Here is a 26,904-nt window from a genome sequence, read left to right as displayed (position 1 = left end):
CGAACCTGCTGGGACAGACAAGTTACCATTTGGCTTGTAAATTGTACTTTATTCGCTTTACGTTCTTTAGAAAGGGATCATTTTCTAGTTTCAAATGTAGAAAAAGGCGAAAGTGTTTGATTTATGAGGAAAATCAGGTAAGTTGAGACATGATGCTTCATCAAATTTGTAAAACATGTTGCGGTCGCTAGCCTCTGAGCTGCGTTTGTGTGTAATGGCATCATGAAATGTGTGCATGTTGAATGCTTGGCTACAGTGGAATTTCGAGAGATGTGTGTGCCACTCCTACTCCGACTCGCATGCTCAGCTCAATGAGCATGATGAGACAACCGACCCGCCCGTCCCGGCGCAGCTGGCTCGGCGCGAACGGTTGCACGGTTCCAGTCCAATACGAATATGAGTGGAGTCATGGATGTGGTCATGTTGTAGTAGTAGTAGGCCTAGTCATTCCTCTATTTAAAATACAATCGAGATCATCTGCGTAAAGTTATCATACTCATGACTCGTGTCATAGACTAGAGTTAGAGGAGTAGACCTAGATCTATTAATTTGTCTGATATTAGACTAGACCCTAAATTGTTATAAATAATGTGTGTGGTCTGTGGACATGGCACAAAGAGATCTGTCAAAATCTCTGTGGTGTGACGTAATATTACGTATTGACTTTGCCATTGAACTTGAGTTAAGTAGTTCCTCTTGCACTTAAATTCGAAGCCACTCGAGTGGACCGGCCAATGAGAGTGCGTAAAATCGTTGTACAGCGCTAGATGCACAAAGTTCTTCGTGCATGGTGGAGCTGCCAGGCACATACGCATTGGGGTGGTTTTGGGGGTTAAACCCCCCCCCCCCTCAATCTTTTTTTAATGTTTGGGGTTATTTTGTTCATGTACAGGATGTAAATCAAGGATGACGTCAATACTGTATACAGTTAGACCTCATGCATTGTAGGAGTGCTCATACCCAATTTAGCTGAATTCAGATGATATTTTAAGTGTGCATCATTTTACACCCATCGCTTTTGTTGTGCCTTTACATGTAGGCCCCAAATTCTAACTGTATCCCTGAATAGTAAACTTAAACAGGAAGCCAGTACATACAGACTGCAAAAGTGTCAAACCAGGGGAGTGTTTCACAAAGACTAAGATGGACTTAAGTTGGACTTAAGTTGGACTTGAGTTGGACTGGAACTATGACAGGCCGTTCATGCCACTGGTTGCTCTAACAATTCCCGGCATTGAAACCATTGTATAAATCGTGGCCACAAATCATATATATCTTCTAGTTGTCTGTTTTTTTAAAAACTCTATCATGCTCACAAAGCTGATCTCTAATAACATATTATGTTTGATTTCTTATTCTTTCCCAACAGATTGTGGTAAATACTATATAGTCATCGCTTCATGTCGTTTGCACACCTAGATGTACATTGTAGCTTGAAGCATCACGTTTTGATTGAAGTCATCTCCACCCTTCCTTACTGTAGGCTCGCATCATCATCGCATGGGTGGTAGAGAGTGAGATTGATTCCTATCTTACCGACCACTGAGACCACTGATCATCAGGATGAGTCTTACCAGTGGACTCACCAGGCCTAAGAGAATGGCTGTTGGCATCCTCTTACTCCTTGTAGTGGATATCATTTGGGTCGTGTCGTCAGAGATAACTCAGGTAAGCTCCAATAGTGAAGTTGTTTTAGATTTCTTCTTTTTTTTTTCCTTCTCTTTCTTTCCCTTTTTTCCCTTTTTATATTTTATAAACCCATATAAATATCTTGTGAAGACCGTCACGTGGTTCTGTGACACATTCTTTAGCGAATATTGCTACACTATCCATATCCTACACTAACGCTCATCCTGGACCAGTAACTACATGTATTCCTAGCTCTTTAAACCCAATTGCAAGCTGAAACCTGTACATGTTTATCTCATGAAATAATGTCTAGAGCATAGTGTCACCAGAGGACTTGTCGCGTCACCAAGTACATGTATGTACTCACAGATATGAAAAGGCAACCAGTGAACCCATGAGGTGGTACAGGATGATTGTCATAAATCTCATGGACTGAGTTTTAGACTCTAGATCTCCTTGTTCCATATCCTTGTTCCAAGACCATTGCTCTTCTTATGTCTGCTGCTCGTGAGACATGGGGGGTGTTTCACAAAGATCTTACAGGCCTTAAATTTCAACATTTTTAGGGCAAGGCCACTTTTCTGCAGGGCACATTGCTATATTACAGCACAAATGGGAAGAACTGGAAAGGGCACAACAAATCTCCAAGGCCAATGAGAGGGGCATTGAGGCCAATCAAAGGGGCATCCAAGGCCATGGCCTTGGTGGCCTTGGATTAATTTAAGCCCTGATCTTAAGTTGGACTTAAAAATTATGGAAAGCCGTTAGCATCTTTGAAAATATTGTAAAAGTTATTTTAAAAGGCATAAATTGTTTATTCAAATCATTCATATTTTCTATTATCATAGAAGATTTCATGTTCTTGATGTGGAATTTATTAAAAGTAAAAAACACTGTAATTTTTTGCTTTTGAATATACAGCATTTCAAAATAAGGCCATAAATGGCTCTCCATAATATTTCAGCCCATCTTAGAGTCAAGTTCGACTTCAAATCTTTGTGAAACACCCCCCATGGTGCGATGACATAGGATAGTGTCAGTGACCTGCTTGGTCGTTGCTGCATGCCATCAAGATCTTTCAGACATACATAGAAGTAAACAAAGGTGTAATGTAAAATGAATAGTGCCGACATTGCATTGATCCAGTGCATGAGCTAATTGCCTTCATAGGCATAAGCTTAGGTATAATGCAATCAAAATGGAGCCTCATATATGGAACGGGTATTACTGAGCTACCACACTCAACTTTGTCACAACATTAGAGTCTTAACATTTCTGATCTGCATCATCTTTTTGTTATATGAAAATTGGTAATTTAAGACTTTTCTGTGGAACCTGATATCTGATTCTCCTACAGTATATTCTCTTACTCTTGATTTAAATTTCCTCTTTCCAGTTGCCATGGAAACCATAGGCATTAAAGCAATGTTTAACTTACATACATGTAGGTCTAATGTAAATACAAAACTCCATACATGTGCAGAGCGAAATTGTTTCAAAGACAGTCACACTCACTGCTGACTGAAACTGCTGAGAAATTTGTCCACAATTACCAATCTTTAGTGTGAGTGTTCTTTTGTGCAGTAACCATGGAAACTTGTAGCTACTAGCTTGGATATGACCTGATTACAGGCTTACATCGTGAAAAACCCTTCATTCTGCATACCAGTAGATTTTCACTGATCAAATCTAATTTGAATTACAAAGTTTATGTCATGTATACAAACTACAAATGGTTGTGATAATACACTGTTTTTCGTCCATGTGCATCACTGTATTGACAGGGTACAAATACCATAGAGTGAACACCCTTGGAATAACGAATCTAGTCTACATGTACTCTAAGTAATTTATTCATTACATGTATATATGTACATATATTATTCAATCGGTGTATTAACACCTTTTTAATTCTACTCTGTCATCTCTGCATGAATTTTAAGAGCTTGTAATTTGTCATTGTGAGTGCCCTGTACATGTACATGTACTGTACGTTGCGTATGTTGTTGTATAGGGTAGCTGATGAAGTTGTTAAAACTTTAATTTGATGGAAATACATGTACACCTGTACACCTGTACGTAAGATAGGCTTCTTATGAACTAATCAAAAATAATTTATCTTGAAAGGTGGCAGGTGGCAAAAAATATGAGGGTAACTTGTGAATTGTTATTTTATAGTCCTCCAGGAATTACTTAATGTATTAAATAACAAACAGTCAGCAGCAGCAACAACAACAACAACAAAACAGCTACAATAAATATTAGCATCTTAAAAAGTTGTTGATGTTCATTTATCATGTAATATTTTGAAAATTGTATTTGCATGTGAGTGGATGTATTTCATATGTTCTCATTTTGTATTATGGACCTACAAGAGATGTATTTAGAAAAGAAAACTATGAAGATATGAAGAATACTGTGAGCCATATGACTAGATAGTATGTGTGTATTGTCTGTTTGTTTTGGCCTGTTCAGTGTCCAAACACCATGGTCCTCCTCCTCTTCCTCTATGTACACAGAGTCAGAGAGGAATTAATATATTCCTGAATCCTGACTAAAATGAACCAAGCTTCTCAATTGATTCCCAGGCCACTATGCTTTGCAGGGATTCTGTGACCTAGTGACAGAGCCTCAAGCTAAATGGGTGACTTGATAAGCCGCTTCTCACTCCTGTAATTGCATTGGGGGTTCCCATTGAGACAGAGTGAAAAGTGTGCCAAGAGATACTGAAAAACAGAATACAGTGTAGTTTTTCTTTATGCGAAGGAGGGATGAAAATATCTTCATAAGTGTACAGTCTAACCTGAGAAAGCTCACCTAGTATCTCCTTGGCCCAATTAAAGAATAGGATTCAATTTCTATTCCAAGTACATCAATTACGTGAATATTTATAAACATCTGTAACAAGTGGAATATTTTTAGATACTGGTAGTACAATCATAGAGCTCTCCATTTGGAGTAGGAGTTCATAATTTCTCCTTGAATAGTTAAAGGTACATGGATGAAGCATTGGCAGGCAATAAATGGCATGCAAATGTGCCCTTTAGCCTGTGTATCATGCTTTAATATGACCTGTATACATTTACTATGTAGACTACAATTATGTTCATGGTGCTCAAAATGCCCATTCCAGTGAGCTGTTGAGATATGGACATTATTATTTCTCTTGAATATGCACAATGTAGCTGGTCTGTGCCAATGTTATCAACTTGTAATAATACCTGGTACACAAGTACGGTATACATTGTATGTGTTCTCTTTGTTTTGATGAGTATCTAGTTATGCCCTACAAAGTATGTACATACAGTATGTTATTTGTTGATGTTAAACCATATGATACATACTTTACATACGTGAAAATTTAATCTTAATATGCAGATTGATCTGTACATGGCATGAGCTTATTGCATCGCCAGTGAAGGCAATGACATTTGTTTATCCATTTTTTTGTATTGTTTCTTTTCTTTTCTTGTTGAATAAAAAGCATCAATGCTGGCACTTTGCACCGTTATGCTGCTGATTCTGATTGCTTATAACTACTGTATTTAATTTTGTTTCCTACTCTCATTCTATTCTTCAGTATATCTTCAAGGATATTGGATACGACAAGCCGTTCTTCTCCACCTATCTCAAGACGTCCATGTTCATGCTGTATCTTCTAGGTTTCTTGTTTTGGAGACCGTGGCGACGGCAGTGCTTGGATTGCTTTGAGAAGCCCAAAACTCTGGTAAGCACCAAATTGAAGGCCAGAATAGCCCTCAGATGTTTGCCAACTTCATATGGAGCTCTTTTGTAATGTGCAACAAAAGACTTTAATTCTCCCTTTAAATAAGAAAAATGGTAGAGATTTTGACAATTTCAGAAGACTGACCACTACCTCTGTATACTTTTAGTATTTGGGTTGAATGGACTCTTTGGGACGAGAGTTAGCATCCAACAACACTATGGCAGTTAAGACCACTATTCTAGATTCCGCCAGAGCAAAGAAATGTTATGAAAAGGGGAAATGGTGAGCAGCAAATAGGACTTTATTTCATTTTATTTCTTTAGCCCAGTTGCCTTTACCTTATCCTAGATTTATTGAAGATATGTAATGATCAGATAACCTTCGCTTGTACTGTTTTTGTATCTTGACTGCTCTTCATGAAGCTTCATTTGTACCCTATTTATATAGAAAGGTCATTAAAAACAATGTATGTACATGTACATGAACCCCAGAAAGATTGATCAAAAATATGAAACATTATATTTTCATTCTTTGTTTCCAATCATCTTTTAAGTCAATGTATGGCAACATTTCAAAGTTCTGAGCCTGCATGCAAAATCAGACTATGTAATAGGAGTTCAGTAACATTCCTTACATGTATGTTCAGAAAGACTTCCTTCATGTGTAAAGGCTACCTGGATAAAAAGATATGTTGGATATTGGTAGAGTCCCAAGAAGGATGTTTACGACAGGAGTGCGTGTTGTCAAGGTTACTTGGCAAAACAAATCCAGCTGTTAAAAAAATAAATAAGAAAAAAAAAGAAGAAAAAAAAAAGGATGTTTTCCTGCAGGAGGTCAAGAAACATTGATGTTCTAAACAGGAAGTAGGGTTTTGAGTTCCTGAGGATTGTAAAAATTTGCTTTGCGATGTAATCAGGTTCAAAATGTAACTCAGGGTTTTGTAGGCCTACATGTATGCATTGTAACTAAAGGAAAGAAAGTTGGTCCCATTAAGAAATCAGTATTAAGGTTTAGATAGGGTGTAAAATAAAACAAATAACTGATTTATCCCATTTGAAACATGATTTGACATATCCCAAAACTGCACCAGTGCCAATTCCTACCCCAGAGCACATTCCTACCCCAGTTCTCCAAATGAAGTCTTTTTGGTCCAAGTCAACATACTGTGGGATTACACACGGTCGGCTCACCTTCAAAAGAAAGTACTTTCTATGCTTTCTATTTGCTCTAAAGCCTTCCAAGCATCTATTACCAAACCTGTTGTGTTTCACACACTAACCCTTTCAAATAAGGCTTGATTTTATCCTGTCTGCACACATAAAACATAAATAGACCAGCTAACAAAAATAAAAGGGGGAGGGGTGAGCAGAAGCATTACAGTCGGGTGTTTATTGAGGTAGGAGAAAAACCCTTTGTATTCAACATGGCTTCAGTCTACTGCATGCCCGGAAGAACAGATAAAAGAATATTGTTTGCTAAGCTGTATGTTTTGTCAATAAGGAGTATTCAAAAACTTTGTATTGTTATTTTATGCACTCATTGGGGTCACTGTGCATTCATTTGGATCTGTGCCCAAAAGGGCGTTTCTGAATATAGGGGTAAAAACAAGTTTGGATGTATGTACATGTATGGTACATATTGTAACAAAAAGGTGAATTACAATAAGGTCATGTAAGCAGTTTCTTCATTTTGAAGAGAGAAACAATCTCTTTTTTGTAAGGAAGCCAATCATTTTTTAAATTATTTTCTCTCTAATTTTCTTATTGGTGGTGACCCAAGTTGTTTTATATCTAGCTATGTATGTAGAAGCTACGTTCATGAACTTTAAGGCTACATGTACATGTAGGCCCACGTGTCTATTGATAAAGAGTTATGTTTTTAAGTGTAACTTTCAATTAGTGATTGGAAAGCTATAATGCAAAATTTTGATTTTGTTTGACAACTAGCCAAGTATGCTCTTTTTCAAACCCAGTGCTAGAGATAAGAATTATCTTGCAACATTAATAAATAATTTAGTCTACCGTACACATACCTGCCAACCACCCCGATTTAGGCGGAGTTTTTTTTAATTTTTCATACCAACTCCGAATTCCGAATGCATGCCTCAAAACTCCGATTTTTTAAAAAAAATTTAATTTTTTTTTTTTTTTTTTTTAATTTTTTTTTAGAGTGTAATGCACTTGGAGAGTATATAACTATTATGTTTGTATTTCGAAATGTAAAGCACCTTGAGCATGTTCATGTAAAGACGCTCAATAAATACCAATATGTATGTATGTATGTATAAGACTAAAGCATAACACAGCACTGATAACCAGATCACGCCGACATCCGCGCTCGAGCTCATAGAAGACATACACAGCGCAGCCCGAACTTGATCGTTAGTTCCCCCCCCCCCCCAATCTACGGGCTACTACCCCAATCCTTCGGTGGTTCGCGACCTCGTAGTCCATCCAGAAAAATTTACTCCTAATTTCTCTTGTCTCAGGTTGGCAGGTATGCGTACATGTCAGTCATTAACAGAACGAGAAGCATGGGAATACAAACTTGTGCTATGATATTTGAAGATGTCAAAACAAATAAAAGCAAGATGGGTTTGGGAACTACATGTATGTCCTGTGTTATGTTGTATTTAACGTCATCATTCCACTTCAAAATATGTAGCGATCCTTGTTTATCTATTGAGAAAGATTGTGACTGACCAAAGTCTTATTTGTGTGTATACATGTAGATTGTGTACATGTGCAATCTCATCTGTATGATGTGTACTTTTTATTTCAGCATTTGCACGTAGGTCCATGTTCCCCTACATTTAATCTTCCCAAAGAAGTGTGTTGAACTTGTACATGGAGGTCTTTATCATACATGCTCTTCTTGAAAGATAAAAAAAAAAAAAAATCATACATGATTCATTGATTCTACCTACATGTACCGTATGCCAATATCTGCACTGTAGATCATGTTATGCTACGGTCACAAAGGTTCGTGCAAAAGATAAATTTGTACGAATCTCCCTGCTTTTCCATTGTCTGAAAATCGTTCGTACAGCATTTGTAGTAGTTCTTAATGGCATTTGTGACCGAGGCTTTAAGCAGTCCAAAAAACAACTTCAAATATCAAGTTGATCTCTAGTCTTATCAAACTCCTAAATCACATGCAGGCCTTTATTTCTCTGGATTTAAGTTTTGTGTATAATTTTTTTTTCCAAAGAATTAGTGGGATTCCTTAAAGTAATAGTAGACATGACGCCTGAAAGGTTAAAAAATGATATATGTGCAATTCCAAGGAATTCGTTCATATTTGTGTCCCATACATCTTTACCAATGAACATTCAACACATCATTTTCCTTTATAAACTGAATCTATTGATTTGAATCGAGATCTTGTAGGCCTAGAGTAGGTATCAATTTATAGCACTATTTATACATGGCAAAAAATACCTTGGATATGCATTAAACATATGTATGTGTGCAGATTTTGGCTGTTTGGCTGTACAATGTAAATATTCTCTTCTTGATATTCTGATCTTGCACGAGTTGTTTACTTTTTTCATTAAATGCCTCTATATATCTGCATAAACAAACAAAAGTGTAATTAAGAAGGATCTGACCTGAGTTGTTGATCATAATGCACACTGTCCGGTCAGTACATGTTCACTCAGATTTGGAAGTTGGCCAGGTCAAATATTGTAAGATATTTGACCTGGCTTAACAGGTCAACAAACTTGTTATTATTATTACTCACTACTCAAATAGGGTCAGGTAAATAACTGTAAAGTACAGGTTGACAAACTTTGAAGTTTTCATATATGGAGGATCGTTTAATGTTATCATCTGTGTTAAAACATTGGTCCCGTAGGCTGTATTCATAGAGACATAATGGAAGAGTTTACTTTATCACTTTGACAACCAATTTTATTTAAGATTTTTACTTTAAAGAGTGAAAAGGTGAAAGAAAGTTATGAGTTACAAAATGGAACAAAAATGACCAAGATGTGTTCCTTTACATGTTTACTTCATGTACCATGTAGCTACTTGTCATCATGAATATATCATCTACACTGTAGTAAATCCATGATGGAAATTGTAAAGAAAGTGAACAATCTATCAATGTATTTGATAAGGTAAAACACATCTTATTCATGAGAAATTTGAAAACTTATTGGATTTTGAAACATTCAAATGAAAATTACAGTGAAAATAAATACCAGTATACAGTATTTACAATCATTTGAATTAAAAATGTACTCTTCACATACAGTGTATGTTTTACAGTTGTATAATCATGAAGTACATATTTTGTTCATAATCCTATGTTTGTCTTTTTTCAGAATATTGATGAGAATTCAAATGACGATGAAGATGTACTTGTTTGCACTCAAGAACATTTACTGGTAAGTTATATTAAAAAATTATGAATGCTACAAATTTGTGATTTCTTTGAAACCAAATATCCAGGGTTCTTTTTAGTGAGCTCTATAGTTGAAGGTAAAGACCAGTTTTGGAAACGCCCCCCTCTCAAAAAGTGAAATGGAAGCTCTTACATGTATTACCAATCATGTGAAAGAATATGTTTTGACTAATTCAAAATATATACAGGATAGAAGTTGTAATTTCTTGTCATTTTGATGATTCCAGAACCTTGCAATACACACCAATACTTATATGCTAGATGATCAACCTTTCTGATCGATTCCACAACGTTTCTTTTACAATGCAATCGCATGACCATAGCTGGTCTTTATCTTTAAAATGTTGCTGGCTGCTCTCATGTTTTCATTAGTCTTTCTGATTCTTAAAACATATTTGGCATGCTGTCTGTCCCCGGGTGATTGTACATGTATCCAGGCCTGTTCACCTTGACAAGGGGCTTCCAGTACCTTCCAGAGTGCATGCAACCAGTCAACCTGACTGTTCAGATTTCACACCTCTCTGATTTATGCATATTTTACACAGTTTTATTTGCCGGTGGCTGGCTCTCTCAGCCATATCCGGATATATGAATTCAGCCTTGAGTTGTAAACATTGAAAACTAAAGACTTCCATTTGTGGTTTGAAGATACGTATGCATTGTTTGCATGAGTCATTGTTAATTACTGTTATACGTGGAGGATAACATGCACTTTCTATGTGTACGTTAAACATGGCATAACATTCAATCACAACATTCAGTCACAGCATGGGGATTGTATATACGTGATTATTAGCATACAGTTTACACAGTTCTTAATGGTTGTCCAAATCAAATTTAATATACTGAAGGTCTATATTAAGTTGGCAAACAATTAACAATTTTCTAAACATGCATCAGGCATCATTGAATTCATTGAGTAACTACATTTACATGTAGGTCTTAGGCTTCAATGTACAAGTGATTTCTGTTGACCCCCCCCCCCCCAAATGAGAGAGAGAAACAACACTGTATGAATGGAAGATGAAGTAAAGATGTAAAACATATTGGCCTAAATACAGAATGCTGATACGTTTTAATATGTTTAATTATCAGATTTACTCATTTAAAACCATGGTGACATCCTTTTTGTGACATGTCATAATACAGATATGTGGAGATAAAAATGAATTTTGTGTGCATTCAACCATTAAGTAATTATCTGTAGGTGATATGAGTTCCTGAGTCATAAACATGACTCATTTGCTCATTGCTCTACCTGTACGCTGTAGACAGGCAGGCAGGCTGAAGTCACTTTGATTGCAAACCAGTGACCACAAGACACAGTGATGCATGCATTAATACATCAAAATGAAAACGATATTCAATATTAAAGTGTGGAGAAAATGGTACCCTTATGCAAAAGATATGGCACTCATATTACATGTATTTGAGTCGGGTGATACTACAGTATATACTGTCCATGAAGGTGCAGGCATGAAGATTTTGTTTTTATGTGTATGTACATGTACATGTAGATGTGCTCTAGCCTAGATTTTAGCACCAACAACAACAAATTCTGGTTTGAATTAAGCCATAAACCTATCCACAATGTATCTTCAATTTAAATGTCCTAATTCATTCTTGTGAACATAATTTCTCCTGTATGTTAAAAGTATTTTCCATTAGCAAATGAGATTGATACAGGGGTAATCTAATTATAAGCAAATCCTTTTAAAGCAAAACGAAGTTGTTTACAAATTTATGGAAACTGTACATTGTACATTACATGTGATGCCATGGGGACTCAAGGTTTTACTCAAAAGTTATCTATGAAACTCGATTTTAAACACACCAAACACGTCCTCATTACACTGATACACAAGATTTGTCATGACGACCACAAAAATAGGTGTCTTCTGCATAACCAGGTCTCTGGATCCGGCTTGTGATTATTTAAACATGTGTACATGTTAATCTATGAGTTCTACATTTTGCTTTTCTTCTCTTTGAGCAGACCTGTTGTGTAGTAATAGCACGTACAAACCCCAGTTATTCATTGGGCGTAACAGCTTGCTGTTGTTGTTGTGATTAATGGTGTTTCCATCGTCATTGGATGATTTTCGCCAAGCGTCTGCACTATGAGACTATATAGGCACTGTACTTTAGCCAGAGACTGACATATGTAGGCTCTGCTCAAGGCTGTAGAAATTGTGGTAAAGTGTGAAATTAGAGTCACAATAGAGTCTGTGCTTCCAGACTACATGTTACGAGGCAGGATCATTATCTAGAATTCGCATAAATTGGGGGCGGGTCATTTTGAAGTCAATGCAAGTCACAAGAAATTGAGGACACAATATGGGATTAATGATTGCTGTAATTATAACTTAGTGACAGGTAGGTAGGAAGAGGCTTATTTGGTTGAATCAGGATGATCAAGTGTTCATCACTGACAGCAAGATTGCCAAGGGGCAGGGCAGCCAATGAGAGTATAACTGACCCCAGTAATGGCTTTAGCATATGCTAGAAGTACAGGCTGATAAATGAGAGGTTCACAATCATGTCTAGAGTGGCAGCATACTCCCCCGTGCTACCCCGCCCCACCCCCCCCCCCCCATCCACCCCAGCATGTTCCAGCTGTTGTAATTAGAACCACACATGAAAAATAAATGTATTCAACTATTCAACGTTTTTGAAAGGAGGAAATGTACCATGTATGTATGACCATGTCATGCGGTATCATATGTTTCAGGAACAGACCTTTGGATGCTATTCAAATAGTTTTGTGTACCGGTAATTGATAATCATTGCTTTGTTTACATATTACAGCACCTCCATTTCATAGGTGAAATATAGAGATAAAGCAGTGCTGATGCTGAGAGTGAGAGACGATGTATTTATAGCAGTGTGAAGAGGGTAGTGATAATGTGAACAGTCCCTCACACCTTCACACTGACTACATGTAGGCCACATCATTACCTCAGCGCTGCCAGAGGCCCATGACTTCTTCAAAATACTCTTTATCTTTCCGTTTGTTACAGAAATGTGCATACGCTTGGAATAATTGACATGATTATTGACAGTATTTGCTGGAACCCTGAAGATTTTCTTCCTGCCTTAGGTCTTAGGTTTAGTCTCCTATCACAGACTCTGAATGGAGATTTAAAGAAAGGCAATATTCAGTTTGACTATGGTTCAAGGCCGTAACATATCGGTACTCCTCGTCAGAAGAGGCTTTTGATGCTCATCCCCCGCCCCCAAAGATTGCATACTTGATCAATGAAGATTAAAATATAATAATTACATTTAAGTCTTTGTAAAGTGATAATTATTTGTGAAACTTTTAATCCATGTTTTCTTGTCTTTCTTGCAGAGTGATCCTTTATATGTTCCTGTCAAGTTCAATGACAGTGATAAAGAGAACAGTAGGAGTAGCAGTTTCAGCGAGCCAAATGATTCTTGTAAGTTTATCCAAATTATGAGATATTATGGATTTTAACTGATTTGTGTTAAAGATATAAGCTCAGTTTGGTTTTTAGTAAGACCATTTTCTACCTCTTAAATCAGACAGAGCACAGTGTCCACCAAAGGGGAAATTCAGTTTGTCGTCGAGTTGGTCTAGTTATCGGCTTGAATCCATGAAATGAATCAACATTTAAATCTAGGGTTTCCTTAATTGCTGGTGTTCAAGGAATTATTAATCATTCTTTCAATCATAGATTCCATCCAGACTTTCTGGCACATTTCCCTAGTGTTATTTAAAAATAAGGAGAAGATAAATATATATCATTGTGTTCCATCCTGTTCAGAGTCTACAAATTTACATTGAATCCATATTTGCTGAATGTTAAACCTTCCAGTACGTGTACTACGGTATTTGAAAGTGGAGAATTGATTCAAAAGTCTAAATTTATTACCTATAGTGTTCATGTACATGTAGGTGAAAGCAAGGTGTGAGGTGTTCCAACTGAAACAATTATCTTTTTAATAGATTTTAAAATGATGTATTTCTTTCCCTTTGCAGCTACATTGAATGCAAGAGTTCGATTCAGTAATTTGATGGAAGTCAGACACTTGTCAGGTAAGCATTTATATTATGAATATCTCTGAAAATGTTTGCATAATATAAATTCTGGTCATTGTTTGAGAGATATGTGTTACCATTTCTTTTAGTTTTAAGATTCTATCAGCTTGATTTATCCAAAGCACAAGTTACAAGATATGTTCAGCAATTTAACCATGTGTACATGTAAGTGAAAGCATCTATATTTGGAGCTTTATAATAAAGTGTAATAAAGCGAAAGTTCTGTTTTCATTGACTGTACAATGTATTTGATTGACAGCGTATCTGGGATCCTCAGGCAGAAAGCTATTTGCACAAGCACAAAATAATTAGATGTGAGGGTGATCAAATATAGTCAGAGGGAATGTTGACTCGTCATGATGATCCTCTTAAGTAAATTTTGCATGCCTAGCGAATAGGTCAACAATGAAACATTAAAGATGTGGTTTTATTGCATGAATAAGTTTCTTGCAGCTGAGGTCAGCCTTACAAAAAAAAATCAAACACGGATGATTTCATTCACTGATTTGATTGCTGCAGATAGTAGAATAGAATATAGATGGTCTTGTAGAGAAGTAGTCAGTGCAAGAGTTGTGCATTAATGTGTGGTCTATGACTGTCTTGATTCTCTATTGCAGACAATGTAGCAGATGAAGCGATGATGGCAAGATTATCTTACAATGCCACAGAGAGGGCCAAGGAAAACCTTCAACAAGCCAACAAATTCACCATTCCTCAAGTTGCAAAAATTAGCTTCATGTTTTGTTTAGTGGTAAGCTCATTTATCTTACCTACAAACACACACAAAGTACCCATCTTATGGTGTTCATGAAAATGAGGTATATCACTGCTTTAATTACTAATAAGGATATTTGTCACAAAAAGGGTTCTACAAATTTGTGAAATAGTATCTTTTAAAATGTGTCTTTTTGAAACTTTAGTTATTAAACATGTAAGAGGCCGTGCTTCCATTTCAAACTGACTGATTTGCAGGCCTTTCTAAGGCAAGCTATCTTGCAGAACATAGTTCCTTCTGTTTCTAGTCAACTAGCCTAAATTTCATTATTCTGAATGTGCTGTGGTCCCATGACCCAAAGAGTTTGAAGGTTAATTGTCTCGAGGGGTTGTTCGTCAAAGCAGAATTAGATACAGATGTATATACAAGGTTATGTTCGATTTTAGATTACATATTATGATTTTACTTTTGGGACATTTTACTTATTAAAATTGAGAGTAGGGACTTGAATTATGAAACAACCAGATCTTGAAATACTATTGCATGCACTTCTCATCTTCTTCCTCACTTACGAACCCCATAGTGTAGGAAAGTTTTTACAAAAATTAAACAAATGTTTGATTTGCCAAGTCTTATTTACCATGTTTAATACTGCTGTGTCCTTTTAAAATATATGATTTTCTGTTTTTCAGTGGTTCCTTGCCAATTTTTCTTATCAAGAGGCATTGGATGATTCCCAGATGGCCATAGTCAATACCCTTTCATCAACATCAGGTAAGTACTGAGAAAATAGCACTCTGTAGATTGAGTGAAACATCAATAACAAGTAATGTGGTGATTCAAATTGTTGAGTTAATCATTCTGTCAACAGGACCATCATCTAATCAATCAATCATGTATCAGCACAGTCCTTATTATAAATGTCTAATTCATTTGTGTATCCCAACATAACATTGTTTTTTGCCTCTTTTTCATTTAGTTTGCCAAAACAGCAGTCTAAATATCTAAGTACAAGATGGTTCATGTATTGATAAAGTCAATTTAGCGACCACCTGTCTACAAAGACCACATTTTTTTTCTTTTTCCATTGAAAATTGTTTCTCATTGAAACATGTACTATGGGTACCTATACATATAGACCACCTGCCTATAAAGACCACTTTTCTTGTCTCCCTTGTGTGGTCTTTATAGACAGGTTTCACTGTATTATTGAAAGAAAGTCAAAGAAGTATACAGGCCGAAGGGAATATGAATAATATGTTGTCAAAATTATAGCCATTTTTAATGCTAGCAGAAATCTTATCAGTCTTTATGTTAGTGTTAATATAAAGATTTTTATTTCAGCATTTGGTTTAATGATATATCTTGAGGTATGATTGGACATTCCTCTTAATTTGTATTTTCTTTCTCTTCAATCCCTTTGTCTTATTGCATTAGGTTTATTCACAATTATTCTAGCAGCATTGTTTCCTAGTTCACAGGGCGACAAATTCACACTCACAAAATTATTTGCAGTTCTCATAAGGTAAGTCAATACTGAAGTCACGATCACCATGCCAACATTAATGTTTTCTTTAGATTATTGATTGGTACATGTATGCATAGAAGATAAATGTGCATTAAATGTACCTGTACTCTAAATTGTTATGAATTGAGTTCTTGGACAAAAAAGTTCAACATGATCTATATAAAAAACATGTACTTGAACATAATTTTATGAAGAATGAAAATGCAACGGTCTCTTGATGTTCTATGCAATAATCTATTTGTTACTGGGAGACTTGTCTCATTGAAAATGATTTATGTTGTGTACTCTTGTAACTTTCAGACATTTTATCAAACTGAATATATCACAATTGGCCATACAAAGCTTGAACAAATGTTTTAATTCATCAATGACATTACAAGTCTCTCATTTTCTTGCAGTGTTGGAGGCATATTTACGGTCAGCTACTCAGATAGAACTAAAGATAATCAGTTTAAGCTTGGTTCACTCTGGGCTTTAGCAGGTGCTTTCTTCTATGCAGTTTACCTTGTTGCTCTCAAACGAAAAGTGGATAACGAGGACAAGATTGATATTCCTATGTTCTTTGGTAAGTTCCTGCATCATTTTGTTTAAATACAGAGCATAATACTCCCTTATATATTATTATCCTACTGTTAGAATAAATGTAGCATAGCATTCACATTCAATGAATGTTTGATGTTTTATAGACAAGTCTCTGGATCTGTTTAGATTGCTTATTGGTCCAGAATTTAATGTTATTAGCCAATGTTGGAACACCTTTTTATGGTTTAAAAAAATGATTCTAGCCAATATGTAATTTGTTTGTTTTTAAAAGTCAACTATGTTTATGACTTTTTACCATGATTAACACATTATTTTGTTTCCCTTTATTTTTTGTTTTCAGGTTTTGTTGGTCTTTTTAATTTCCTAATGATCTGGCCTGGAATAGTCATCCTGCATTATACCAACATAGAGCCATTCCAACTTCCCAAATCCAACGTTTGGATCTACCTTGCTGTAAATGGCATCGTGGGAACAGTACTTTCTGAGTTTCTCTGGCTCTGGTAAGTCATATTAAATGAAGTGATGCTAGAGTAGATATCCTGTCGAGTTTGTTGGTACATTTTGAAGAAAATGTTAATAACTTGATAAAATATGATCATTGGTTGCTTCTGTAGAGTAATTTGCAAGTACCTTCAGACTTCAGTAAGATAAAACCAACCCATATTAGCACAATAACAGTTCTGTTACCTACAGTACATGGCTGATGGGACTGTACTAGTTTAGACCAGTTAGACCCTGCAATGATAGATAAAGTCCTGTAACTACAATCAGCTCAATATCAGGGCTATATATTTGTACTGTGTGCATGTGTCATCTTGCTGTCTTTTTTTTAATGCAAAGAGCCAATTATTGTGCAGGAACTTGGACCCCGTTCTCACTCACTTCATTGGAGCGCTCTGGAGTGCTCTAACTAAGACCCGCTCCTCAGGAGCGGTTCTTAGGTGAGTGAGAACGCTCAAAGTGGTCCAGGAAGCGGACTTCTGGACCGCTCCAGAAGTCCATCTTCCGAGGTGGTCTTGAGGAGCGGGTCTTATTAAGAGCGCTCCAGAGCGCTCTAACGTGCAATGTGAACGGAAAGCGTACTTTGAACGGAAGTGAGCTAGTGACCTTCGGTGCGAAACATGTAGTACGGTACATACGGTTTGGATTCCGCGCGCGAAAAAATTGACCCGCCTACCTGAGCTGCCATAGCAACAAGACCACTTTGACTCGTGGAGCGGTTTGAGCCATAAAAACTGCTTGGAGTGTGAACGCTCGCAAACCGTTCCTCAAGACCCGTTCCTCTGGAGCGGTCTGGAGCGGTCTAACTAAGACCACTTTCAAAGTGAGTGAGAACGGGGTCTTGGAAATCAGAAGCATATTTTTGTTGAAGCTAAACTATACCAAGTTGAATAGATGAGGGTCTTGTGAAATATTGACCTTCTTCTGTAGAGCTCCTTGTGTTTGAGCCTCTTCTTGCTTAATGACTGGATAATTTTAAATGTGAAAACATAGAATTCAATATATATCCCAAAGTGAAAAAGTAAGTGGTTGTCAATACTGCCTCATTTGTCTTGTGTGATGTTCGTATCTATAGCTTCAAAGGATATGAAATGGATTTCAAAATGTCAGGATATTTTTTTCTCAATTACTACCGTACCTCAAGTTTAATTGGATAGCGTCATGGCTCTGTGTTGTCATGGTATCTGTGAATATTTGCATTTGCTTCCCAGGTACCATGCATTATGTGTTGTGTATTCAACTATACTAGGGACAACCTGTAGTGAGATAGAGAATGTAGGGGTGTGCCAGTCTGCCAGGCCATTGCATTGTTGCTGTGGATTAGGGCTACTTCATTTTGGGCCAGAACAATAGTTGTTGTCTAACATCAGAGGGGAGGTCTTAAATCTTCTTAATCAAGTGTAGTATAAATAGACTGTGTCCTATTGTTCCTGAAGTACCCCAGTGACTTCCAGGTAACAGGGCACTGTACTATTAAAAGTCCACCCTCATATCAAATTGGTTTTAATGAAAGCAGGAAAGTACGAAGAAAAGAAAAAAAAAGGATCAGTGACATTGTATGAAAGTCAAAAAAGATTAAAGAAAGTTTGGAAGTTTTTAAAGCATATTTCATCAATGTCAAATGGCAGCTCAATGATTATTTTATTTATAGTAGAATATGTTTTCCTTTTATATGAAGCAATGGATTATCTTTATCATGAGAATGTGTTAAACATGCCTTCAATAATGTAATGAGGGCACAGGCATGAAATATTTCCTTTGGAGCCAGAAAAATGTTTTACAAAACAAATACAGGGGGCTTCTCACAAGTTGAATTACAAAATCATCAGATTATATTTGATTTACCACAACTTTCATAATTTTTTTTTAAACAGATTTTCATCAAACATTTAGTCCTGTGTTTCCTTCTGTTTTCTGCTTTCATTAAATCAACTTCATGCTAGGATGGATTCCTCCTTTAAATTACCTAGCCCATTCAATTCCCATATTCAACTCACTAATTCTTTCATTTTGTTTTGTTTGACAGGGGATGTTTCTTGACGTCATCACTGATTGCAACCCTCTCTCTCAGTCTCACCATCCCAATTTCAATCCTTGTAGATATCTATTATAATAATGTAAGTCAAATTCATTGTTTGCCTAGTGTGTTATAAATGTACCCATTCAGATTAACATGTCTGTGGCTGTGCACAGGGAAATGAGATTTTCTTCTCTGGTGATCACACGATGTAAACTGAGCAGTGATTGCAGGGTTGTTCTCAGTGGGCTTTTGTAATACTGTAGCTTTTGCATGTATAAAACAGTTTAGTGAAAATACGCATGTATTTTAATTGCTTGAAATTTAAGGCAAAGGATGCCATACCTATTTATTGAATAGAAAACAAGCCATCCTTGTAATTTCTGTATTGTAAAACCATGTGTAAAATACTTTATATTGCAAATTAGTTTTAAGTATGGTTTTTCTATCAATAAAAAATTAGACAAGAAGGGTCATTTCTTGCCCTTTCCTTTGCATGAGGAACATGTTTCACTCATCTCATCTCTATGTCTTCACTTTTTGATACACAGGTGGACTTCTCACTGATGTTCATCCTAGGCTCCATACCAGTCTTTTTCTCGTTTATCGTGGTAGCGATCCTAACCCATTACAATGACTGGGATCCTGCATGGGCTCTCATCAAGAGACTCTACTACTGTTTCCATAGACTAACCTGCCTCTTCTGCACGATATGTTTCATATGCAGAAGGAAAACGCCTCATGTCAGGTAAGCTTCCATCTTTAATTATACCCCGCCCCCATGATATTCCTTCTGAATCTAATTTAGTGTCGGAGTTTAAATATGGCGCCATAAACCATCAGGGGGGGGGGAGGGTAGAGAACGCTTCAGTTCTTTAACTGCACGCAATAAAGTTCCTGTGGCCTTCACTGAGCTCTTTCTCTCTCTCTTTTTAAAAGATACAGATAACTGAAGCATATTACTCTTTCTGTCATCATCAAAAAATGTAAAGAATGCCAAGGTTTTGTCGCGTTGTATCAGAACGGGACTTTACTATGCAGAGGGTCTGTTATGTAATCATAGATGTTTTATCAAGGACCTAGAAACTACTAGTGGTATCTAGTTCCTATCTTTATTTACAGCATCTTCCAGCTCAATATTTTGTTCTTAAATCACAACAGTGTCATTTCTATATCATTTTGACAATGTAATCTTTCTCTGTAGTTGTAGATATTTACATCATACATTTTCTTTTTTAACATTTTAAAAATAGGTTCTATATAGTTATATAAAATTATAAAATTTAATATTTATTTTGTACGCCCTTTTCCACTGAGTCTTCTCAAGGAATTGTTAAAGGTGCTGGGATAATCACCTGATTAGAATGAATCACACTCTACAAGAAGTTCTATTATAAATAACAGCTCTAGTAAAACTTTATATCATGTTGTGCCATTGTGGTAACAGTGATGGTAAACTGACAAAAGGTGGTTCCCCATACATCAGTAAAAAGAGCATTTTTTAAGTTTCCTTTGGATATGCTTTGTATGCAGGTTTGATTAATTTCATCTCTTTCCATTGCTCCCCTTATTAGGTTACCATCATCAGATGATAAAGACCAATCAGAGAGTTTGATAGCCCTACACAGCATGGATGGTAGTGGCAATGCACTGGACTGCTGTTAGAAGCCTCAGATTCTCAAAAGTCGGCTTCACTTCTGTCAGTTCTGCAGGCAGAAATGTATACAAGCTACTTATATGTTGGTTTTCTTATGATCATAGTATAAACAACTATTAGGGGAAAAATTGAATTGGACCATCCCCTGATAAGACCTTGATGTCTTAATTATCCATTACAGTCAAAATGTGTATTACTTGGAAGGTCCTGATGACCAACTTCAGTATTGTATTATCTATATTAAAATCAAGCTAATAATAATAGTGATTTATGATTATTTTGAAGGAAAGAAATTTAAAGACTAAGATTTAGTTTAAGAATGAAACATTAGTCATTTGATGCTGGTGTTCTAGTTTGTTTGGATTGTCATCCATAGTTTAATAGGGAGGTTTGAAGCCTACCCGGTAGCAATGTTGACCGTTGAGAAGAACTGCCAGTAGGGATAAAATGACGATATGACAGGAGATTTTAGATTGACAAGTTTTAGATTCATTCCAGTTTTCCTGTTCTTGTTGTGTTGGTGCCGATAATTTGTTCATAGTTATGGTAATCCGAGTTAAAAACCTACAACATTCTGACAGTAATACAGAGTGACATAAAAGCAATAATTATTGGTTCAAAATGTTGCCACTTAATGATAAATTACTTCTGATGTAGTTACAGATCTAGTTGCTATGATGGAAGATTGAGCAGATATGCTTTTCACATGGTTGGCATTGTCACTCTTTCAAAACAAGTCTTTGGACATTCATCTCTCTGATCTGACAATGTCAACCATGTGGAAAGAATATCTGCTCAAACTCTCACTGTAGCAACTTGATCTGCACAGCACATTTTAAAGTATTTTACCATTTATTGACAAGATTTTGAACTAATAATCATTGCTTTTATGTTATTCTACATTATTATTATTATTGTCAGAATGTTTTAGGTTTTCAATTCGGATTACCATAATTATGATAAAATTATCAACACCATTACAACAATAACAACAAGAACTAAAATTTGTCCATCTGAAATCTCCTGTCATATTGTCATAACATCCTATTAAATAGAAATTGTGCAGTTGAAATACAACTCACATTTCCAAGGCACCTTGATTTTTGTAAACCAAAAATAATGTTAGGACTTTTATTTGATTTCTTGAGTTGCATTCCGTCAGCAGACTCAGAAGGGGTCTGTATGTATGTCATTATTTATTAGAGAATGGATTCAGAAATATCTGCAATCGGATTGGTTGAGAATAAGAGCCAGTGAGCAGAATTGAATTTTACTAACTGCATAAATTATACATGAATAAGTTGCGATATTAGAGATCGATATCGAAATTAAAACAGTAGCTTGTCGATATGGTGATTGTGAAACAGCCACAATATTTGGCTGCATGGAAACAAAAAATGACAAGAGGAAACTAATACCGTAATAAAGATAGCTGACTGATTCTGCAGGTAAGCTCTATACAAATTTGGGTTGGATTTTGAAAATAACTCCCTGGCATTGTTCTCGATGACATAACTCTGTAGTGAAAGTTAAGTTCTAAGCATGAAGCAGCTACTCTGGACTATTTTTCTGCATCCTTGAAAATTGGTTTCGTGCATCTGTTGAAAATTGCATGCATCCGGTAAATCAGTTTCATGCGTCCGGTAAATTTTCTTCTTTGACTTGGAATCGGGCAATATATATTTTTTACGCCCATTCTATAAAACAGATGATGCACAATTTTTTTTGTGGGTTGGTAGAATAGTGTGCATGCGGTAACTTTGGCGTAGTCTTAAACACACTCCACTACACCTCGTTAGTTTAAACCATACCCACAGTTACCTTGTGCACATGATTCCTACGGACCCATTCATACCTGCGCATCATTTGTTTACTACATGCTTCACAAACTTACTGGTAATGTTTTGTATGAAACATCTTCAAATTTTGTCATTTGCAAAGTTTACACTTCTCAGCAGATGATTGATAGTGTAATAGTTCCACCCATTTTTATTTTGAAATAAGGAAAGAGAGAAGAATGACATCTCAGCAAATTTCTCATATGAATATGATTCATCTCAAAGTATGTGGTGTGCTGCAGTGGTGTTAACATTCAACTGATTTATTGCTAAATATTTTCTAAAGGTATGTATGAAGCTGATATGAGGTACTATTTGTCATTGGTCATTGTAAATATCATATATTGTCAAATACAAATCATTGTGTGCTTTTGAATGTATAGTCTATCATTGGAAATATTTCTACAAAAATATGATATATATTAAGAGAAATTTCTGAAATATCAAATCTACCTAATTTCTCTATTTGTATATAAATCTATACTTGCATTTCTTTTCTGGTAATGCATAGCTTAATGTTGCATTGGAAAATGTGTGTATAAAAAATGTAATTAATTTAATTTGACATGTATATCTTTGTACCTCTCTGTTAATATTGGCAAAACATAAATTGGTATATTTTGTATGAATCTGTATATAATTGATCAGAAACTAAAACTGATATATATATATACAAAAGTCTAACTATTGAAAGTAATTTTTTGTCATGTGCAAATCAACTGTAAGTGAAAAGATCTTAAATTTATTGATTGAATTTTGTGTCAATCCTGGAAACTTTGTTTTAGTTCATCATTAATTTCATAAGAATAAAAAAAGGATGAGGTAAAACATGGATGTGTAAAAGGTAGAAAAATGTAAATTGTGAAAGATGATTGACCAGGTTTATCATTTCTCTAGGATGATAATGATGATGATAACTTTCTGGAAACAACAAATTGAGAGTATATATTTAGTATACCTGGAAATTAAGAATAGAAAGAGAACTGTTTTCCCCCTTTTGTTTTGCTGTTGCAAAGTATGGATAGTGGAAATCAAGTGGACAGCCAATGTTCCACAGTTAAAAGCTCAACTGTAATTTCCTCCGGGGAGTAATCTTATGTTTAAATTTGAAATTATTTTCTACGTATGTTTCCTTTTTTGCTTTAACTTTGTCTTATATTTTCTATCATTTTTTATTTCAAGTGCCTGTGGCATATTAAGCCTGGGAGTGCTTTCATGTCAATTATAGGCTACAATCATGGTGCTTTAGACATTATACATTTGTTGTCTTATTTAGTTATTTGTTGAAATATTAATATGAAAATGATTTAATCTGTATGCTGTTCAATATTTCTTTATACACCCAGGGAAAATCAAAACCAGGTATCAAATTTCAAGCTTCTTATGCTATATATAAATTGGTGAGTGCAATACAGTGCTAACTCACAGTGTGTGTCTTCTTTAAAGACATGCCAATTATTAATAGGCTCACAACAACAAAATAGAGGATTATAAGGTTTCAGCACCAGTTAATCACCTTTCGGTTTGAATCTAAATGAATATATTAAATTTTAAGGTAGTTGACAAGGATATTTTTAATACATGGAATCATTTTGTTTAGATAAATATGAGATTAGCACTGTCTTGCACTGACATTATGTATATGTACATAGAGTTATGTATATAAGCATTTATCGTCTGCTTGGAGCCAGGGTCCCATTTCATAAACCTTGTTATCAATAACAAATGCCACAGATCTATCACAAATCTGCTCACAATCAATCAAATGTAAGGATTTCAGTAACTTTTTCTTTTCTTGTTCTTGATAACAAGTTTTATGAAACTATTATACACAGAGCTAATGCTCTTATGGCTCAAAACCAACGACATGACACGACTAGTCTTGTCCAAGAAGTTTGTGTGACCCTAATCTATGTCTAAATCACTGCTTTTTGTAATTCAAATGTCAATACTATTTTTGATAGCAAGAACATGTTATCTAGACAAAAAAAAAGCCATGTTTCAGAAAGTCCATACAAGTTATGCAATGTTATGTAATGTTTTGTTAATTTTACATTTTATGTTTGTATTGTTTCACTTCCTTTAATATTTTTGTTCTTTCATTGATGCGAACTATGGAAGCAATTACAAGAGAAGAAAACAGATTGAGAGTTAGTGCTTCTTTATTTTGTGCTTGGTTAATGTGACAAGGATTAAAATAGATATTGTTTGCATCATGCATGGTGTTACAGGTCAGGATGTGCTCAGTATTAAAAGTTATCTAGACAGCAGTAGCATTATAAAAATCGAATTGTGAACACGGTGATGACTTTATGACATTGGGTTAAGGGGTAATAAGGTACTATTTAACTATTGAATGTACTTTTGAAAGAAGAAAAGTCATCCAAGAGAAGAAGGAAAGCAATGCACGTATTATGTACATGGCAACAAACGTACATATATAAAGATCCATCTCAGTTATGATATTTATGACTTCGAGTTATTTGTACAAATAATTTGGTACAAATAAAACTATCATTATTATTGACAATAAGGATTTCCCTTATTCAATGTTCTCCACTTTTCTTTTAAAAATATGAATGTCATTTATTACATTCAAAGCAAAATTGATAAACTGTCAACTACTTAAAATATTTTTTTTTTAAAGTTGAATGGCATCCAGTATAATGTTTTATAGGGGCTGTCAAACTCTTAAAGTAACCATAACAAAATGTAGATATATCAAGTTAATCACTTCCAAGTATGGAATCGTATTAATCTGGATGATCTAGCCTTGGACATTCATTCCGGTCAAGATTCAAGCTGTGTCTTTCCTCAGTTTCGGTGCCGAAGTGATATTATTAGGACACATGGAAATTTATCTTTGAGTGATACAATGTCCGGTTAATAAAGAGAAAATTTCGCCACATTATGAATAATCTGGAACACTTGAGGAATGAATAATCAAAGAGAGAGAGAGAGAGAGAGAGAGAGAGTGGTGAGAGAAGGGAAGAAAAGGAGACAGGGAGTTGCTCAATAGTTGTGCAGTAATCCCAAACAGCAGCTCCTTAGAAACTATACGGGGATGATCGAGAGGTGAGAGAAGGGAAGAGAGAGAAATATGGAGAGGGAGAGAGGGGTAGAGAGAGAGCGAGAGAGAAAGATGGAGATCGAGAGAGAGAGAGAAAAAGAGGTGGGGAGAGATAGAGTGCGTGTGAGCTGGGGGGTAGGGATCAGGAGAGGGGAACCTATATCACAAGGTAGTTTTGCTGGTTCCACTTGTTCTTAATCTCTTATTTTTCGTCCTTGTATTCAAGATTTCAGTCATAGTTGTCATAACGAGACTCCGCTTAATATACTAGCTCATGATGAAAATGAGATAGCATAATTAAGAATTGGAGAGCTAGAGTTGAGAACAAAAAACTTGTGAAGAAGTAAGTATCATCCATTTGCTGCAATAATGCTCGTAGAATAGTACTTGCTTTAATTTACAGGCCCACTGCACTACTTGTAGCTACTTGCGCCCTCCATATAACAAACAATGCCTAATCGGTGACCATTGGTCCCCCATGATCCTCTTTTTCTTATAATTAACTGAGAGCTGAGTTGATGAGATAACCAGCTGTCCAGTGACCTTGCAGGGCAGTCTAATCCCTCCTGTAAACTACGGCAGATAAGCTTTAAGATATTACTAATTATTATATCATAAAAAGAACAAATAGAGTAGTATACAATTCATTCTCTAAAATAAAAACTGGCATTAGCAGTTTCTAAGAGTAGGCGGAGCCCTAAATATCCAATTCGTAGTTTTTTTTTTTTTTTTTTTTTTTAAATGATATTTTATTTCCTTCCTCACAATTTCACATAACAAGAAATTCACATAACAAGAAATTATCAAGATAAGCAATATAAAACAAGATCTTTGATACAAGACATTTCATAAGTTACATCAATCAATGAACATAGAGAAAAAAAAAGGAAAAAAAAAGTCTTGCATGTAACAGTGAATAATCAAAATAACAGTAGAGGAAGGTTTAAAATTACATATTACCATCCTATCACAACACTCTCACACCCCCCCCCCTCCCCTCTAGCCCACCCACACCACCTTTCACCACCTTTCACCACCTTTCACACACATAAACACACATACAAACACAAACACACACTGCATGCAACCTGTTCCCTCAACTCACACCACACAAACTCTTAACCCCCCCCCCCCCTAGCCCACCCATCTCATCATACCCCCTTCACGCCGACACACACACTGCATGCAACCTGTTCCGGTTTGTCC

The 26,904-nt window shown here is 35.7% G+C and overlaps 1 protein-coding gene across 1 annotated transcript; it reads left to right on the top strand.

Annotated features, from left to right (window-relative positions):
* Positions 1-24,772, top strand: LOC594453 (solute carrier family 35 member F5). Its single transcript, XM_793893.4, has 14 exons — positions 1-137; positions 1,370-1,668; positions 5,210-5,356; positions 9,687-9,749; positions 13,119-13,206; positions 13,770-13,826; positions 14,447-14,580; positions 15,237-15,318; positions 15,982-16,069; positions 16,471-16,637; positions 16,956-17,115; positions 19,143-19,233; positions 19,685-19,881; positions 20,708-24,772. Exons 2-14 carry the CDS (start codon positions 1,564-1,566, stop codon positions 20,796-20,798), a joined length of 1,470 nt encoding a protein of 489 aa, XP_798986.1. The 5' UTR covers positions 1-137; positions 1,370-1,563; the 3' UTR covers positions 20,799-24,772.
* The last annotated feature ends 2,132 nt before the right edge of the window (positions 24,773-26,904 follow it).

Source organism: Strongylocentrotus purpuratus, unplaced genomic scaffold, assembly GCF_000002235.5.
Source record: "Strongylocentrotus purpuratus isolate Spur 01 unplaced genomic scaffold, Spur_5.0 spur5_scaffold_7, whole genome shotgun sequence".
Classification (NCBI taxonomy): Eukaryota; Metazoa; Echinodermata; class Echinoidea; order Camarodonta; family Strongylocentrotidae; genus Strongylocentrotus; species Strongylocentrotus purpuratus.
Note: the sequence above shows the minus strand (reverse complement) of the source record. Positions and strands in the feature narration are given on the sequence as shown.

Coding starts and splice junctions, on each gene's coding strand:
- LOC594453 (XM_793893.4), top strand. CDS start 1,564: ATGAGTCTTACCAGTGGACTCACCAGGCCTAAGAGAATGGCTGTTGGC. Junction 15,319..15,981: donor TACCCTTTCATCAACATCAG/GTAAGTACTGAG, acceptor TTATTGCATTAG/GTTTATTCACAATTATTCTA. Junction 16,070..16,470: donor TTATTTGCAGTTCTCATAAG/GTAAGTCAATAC, acceptor ATTTTCTTGCAG/TGTTGGAGGCATATTTACGG.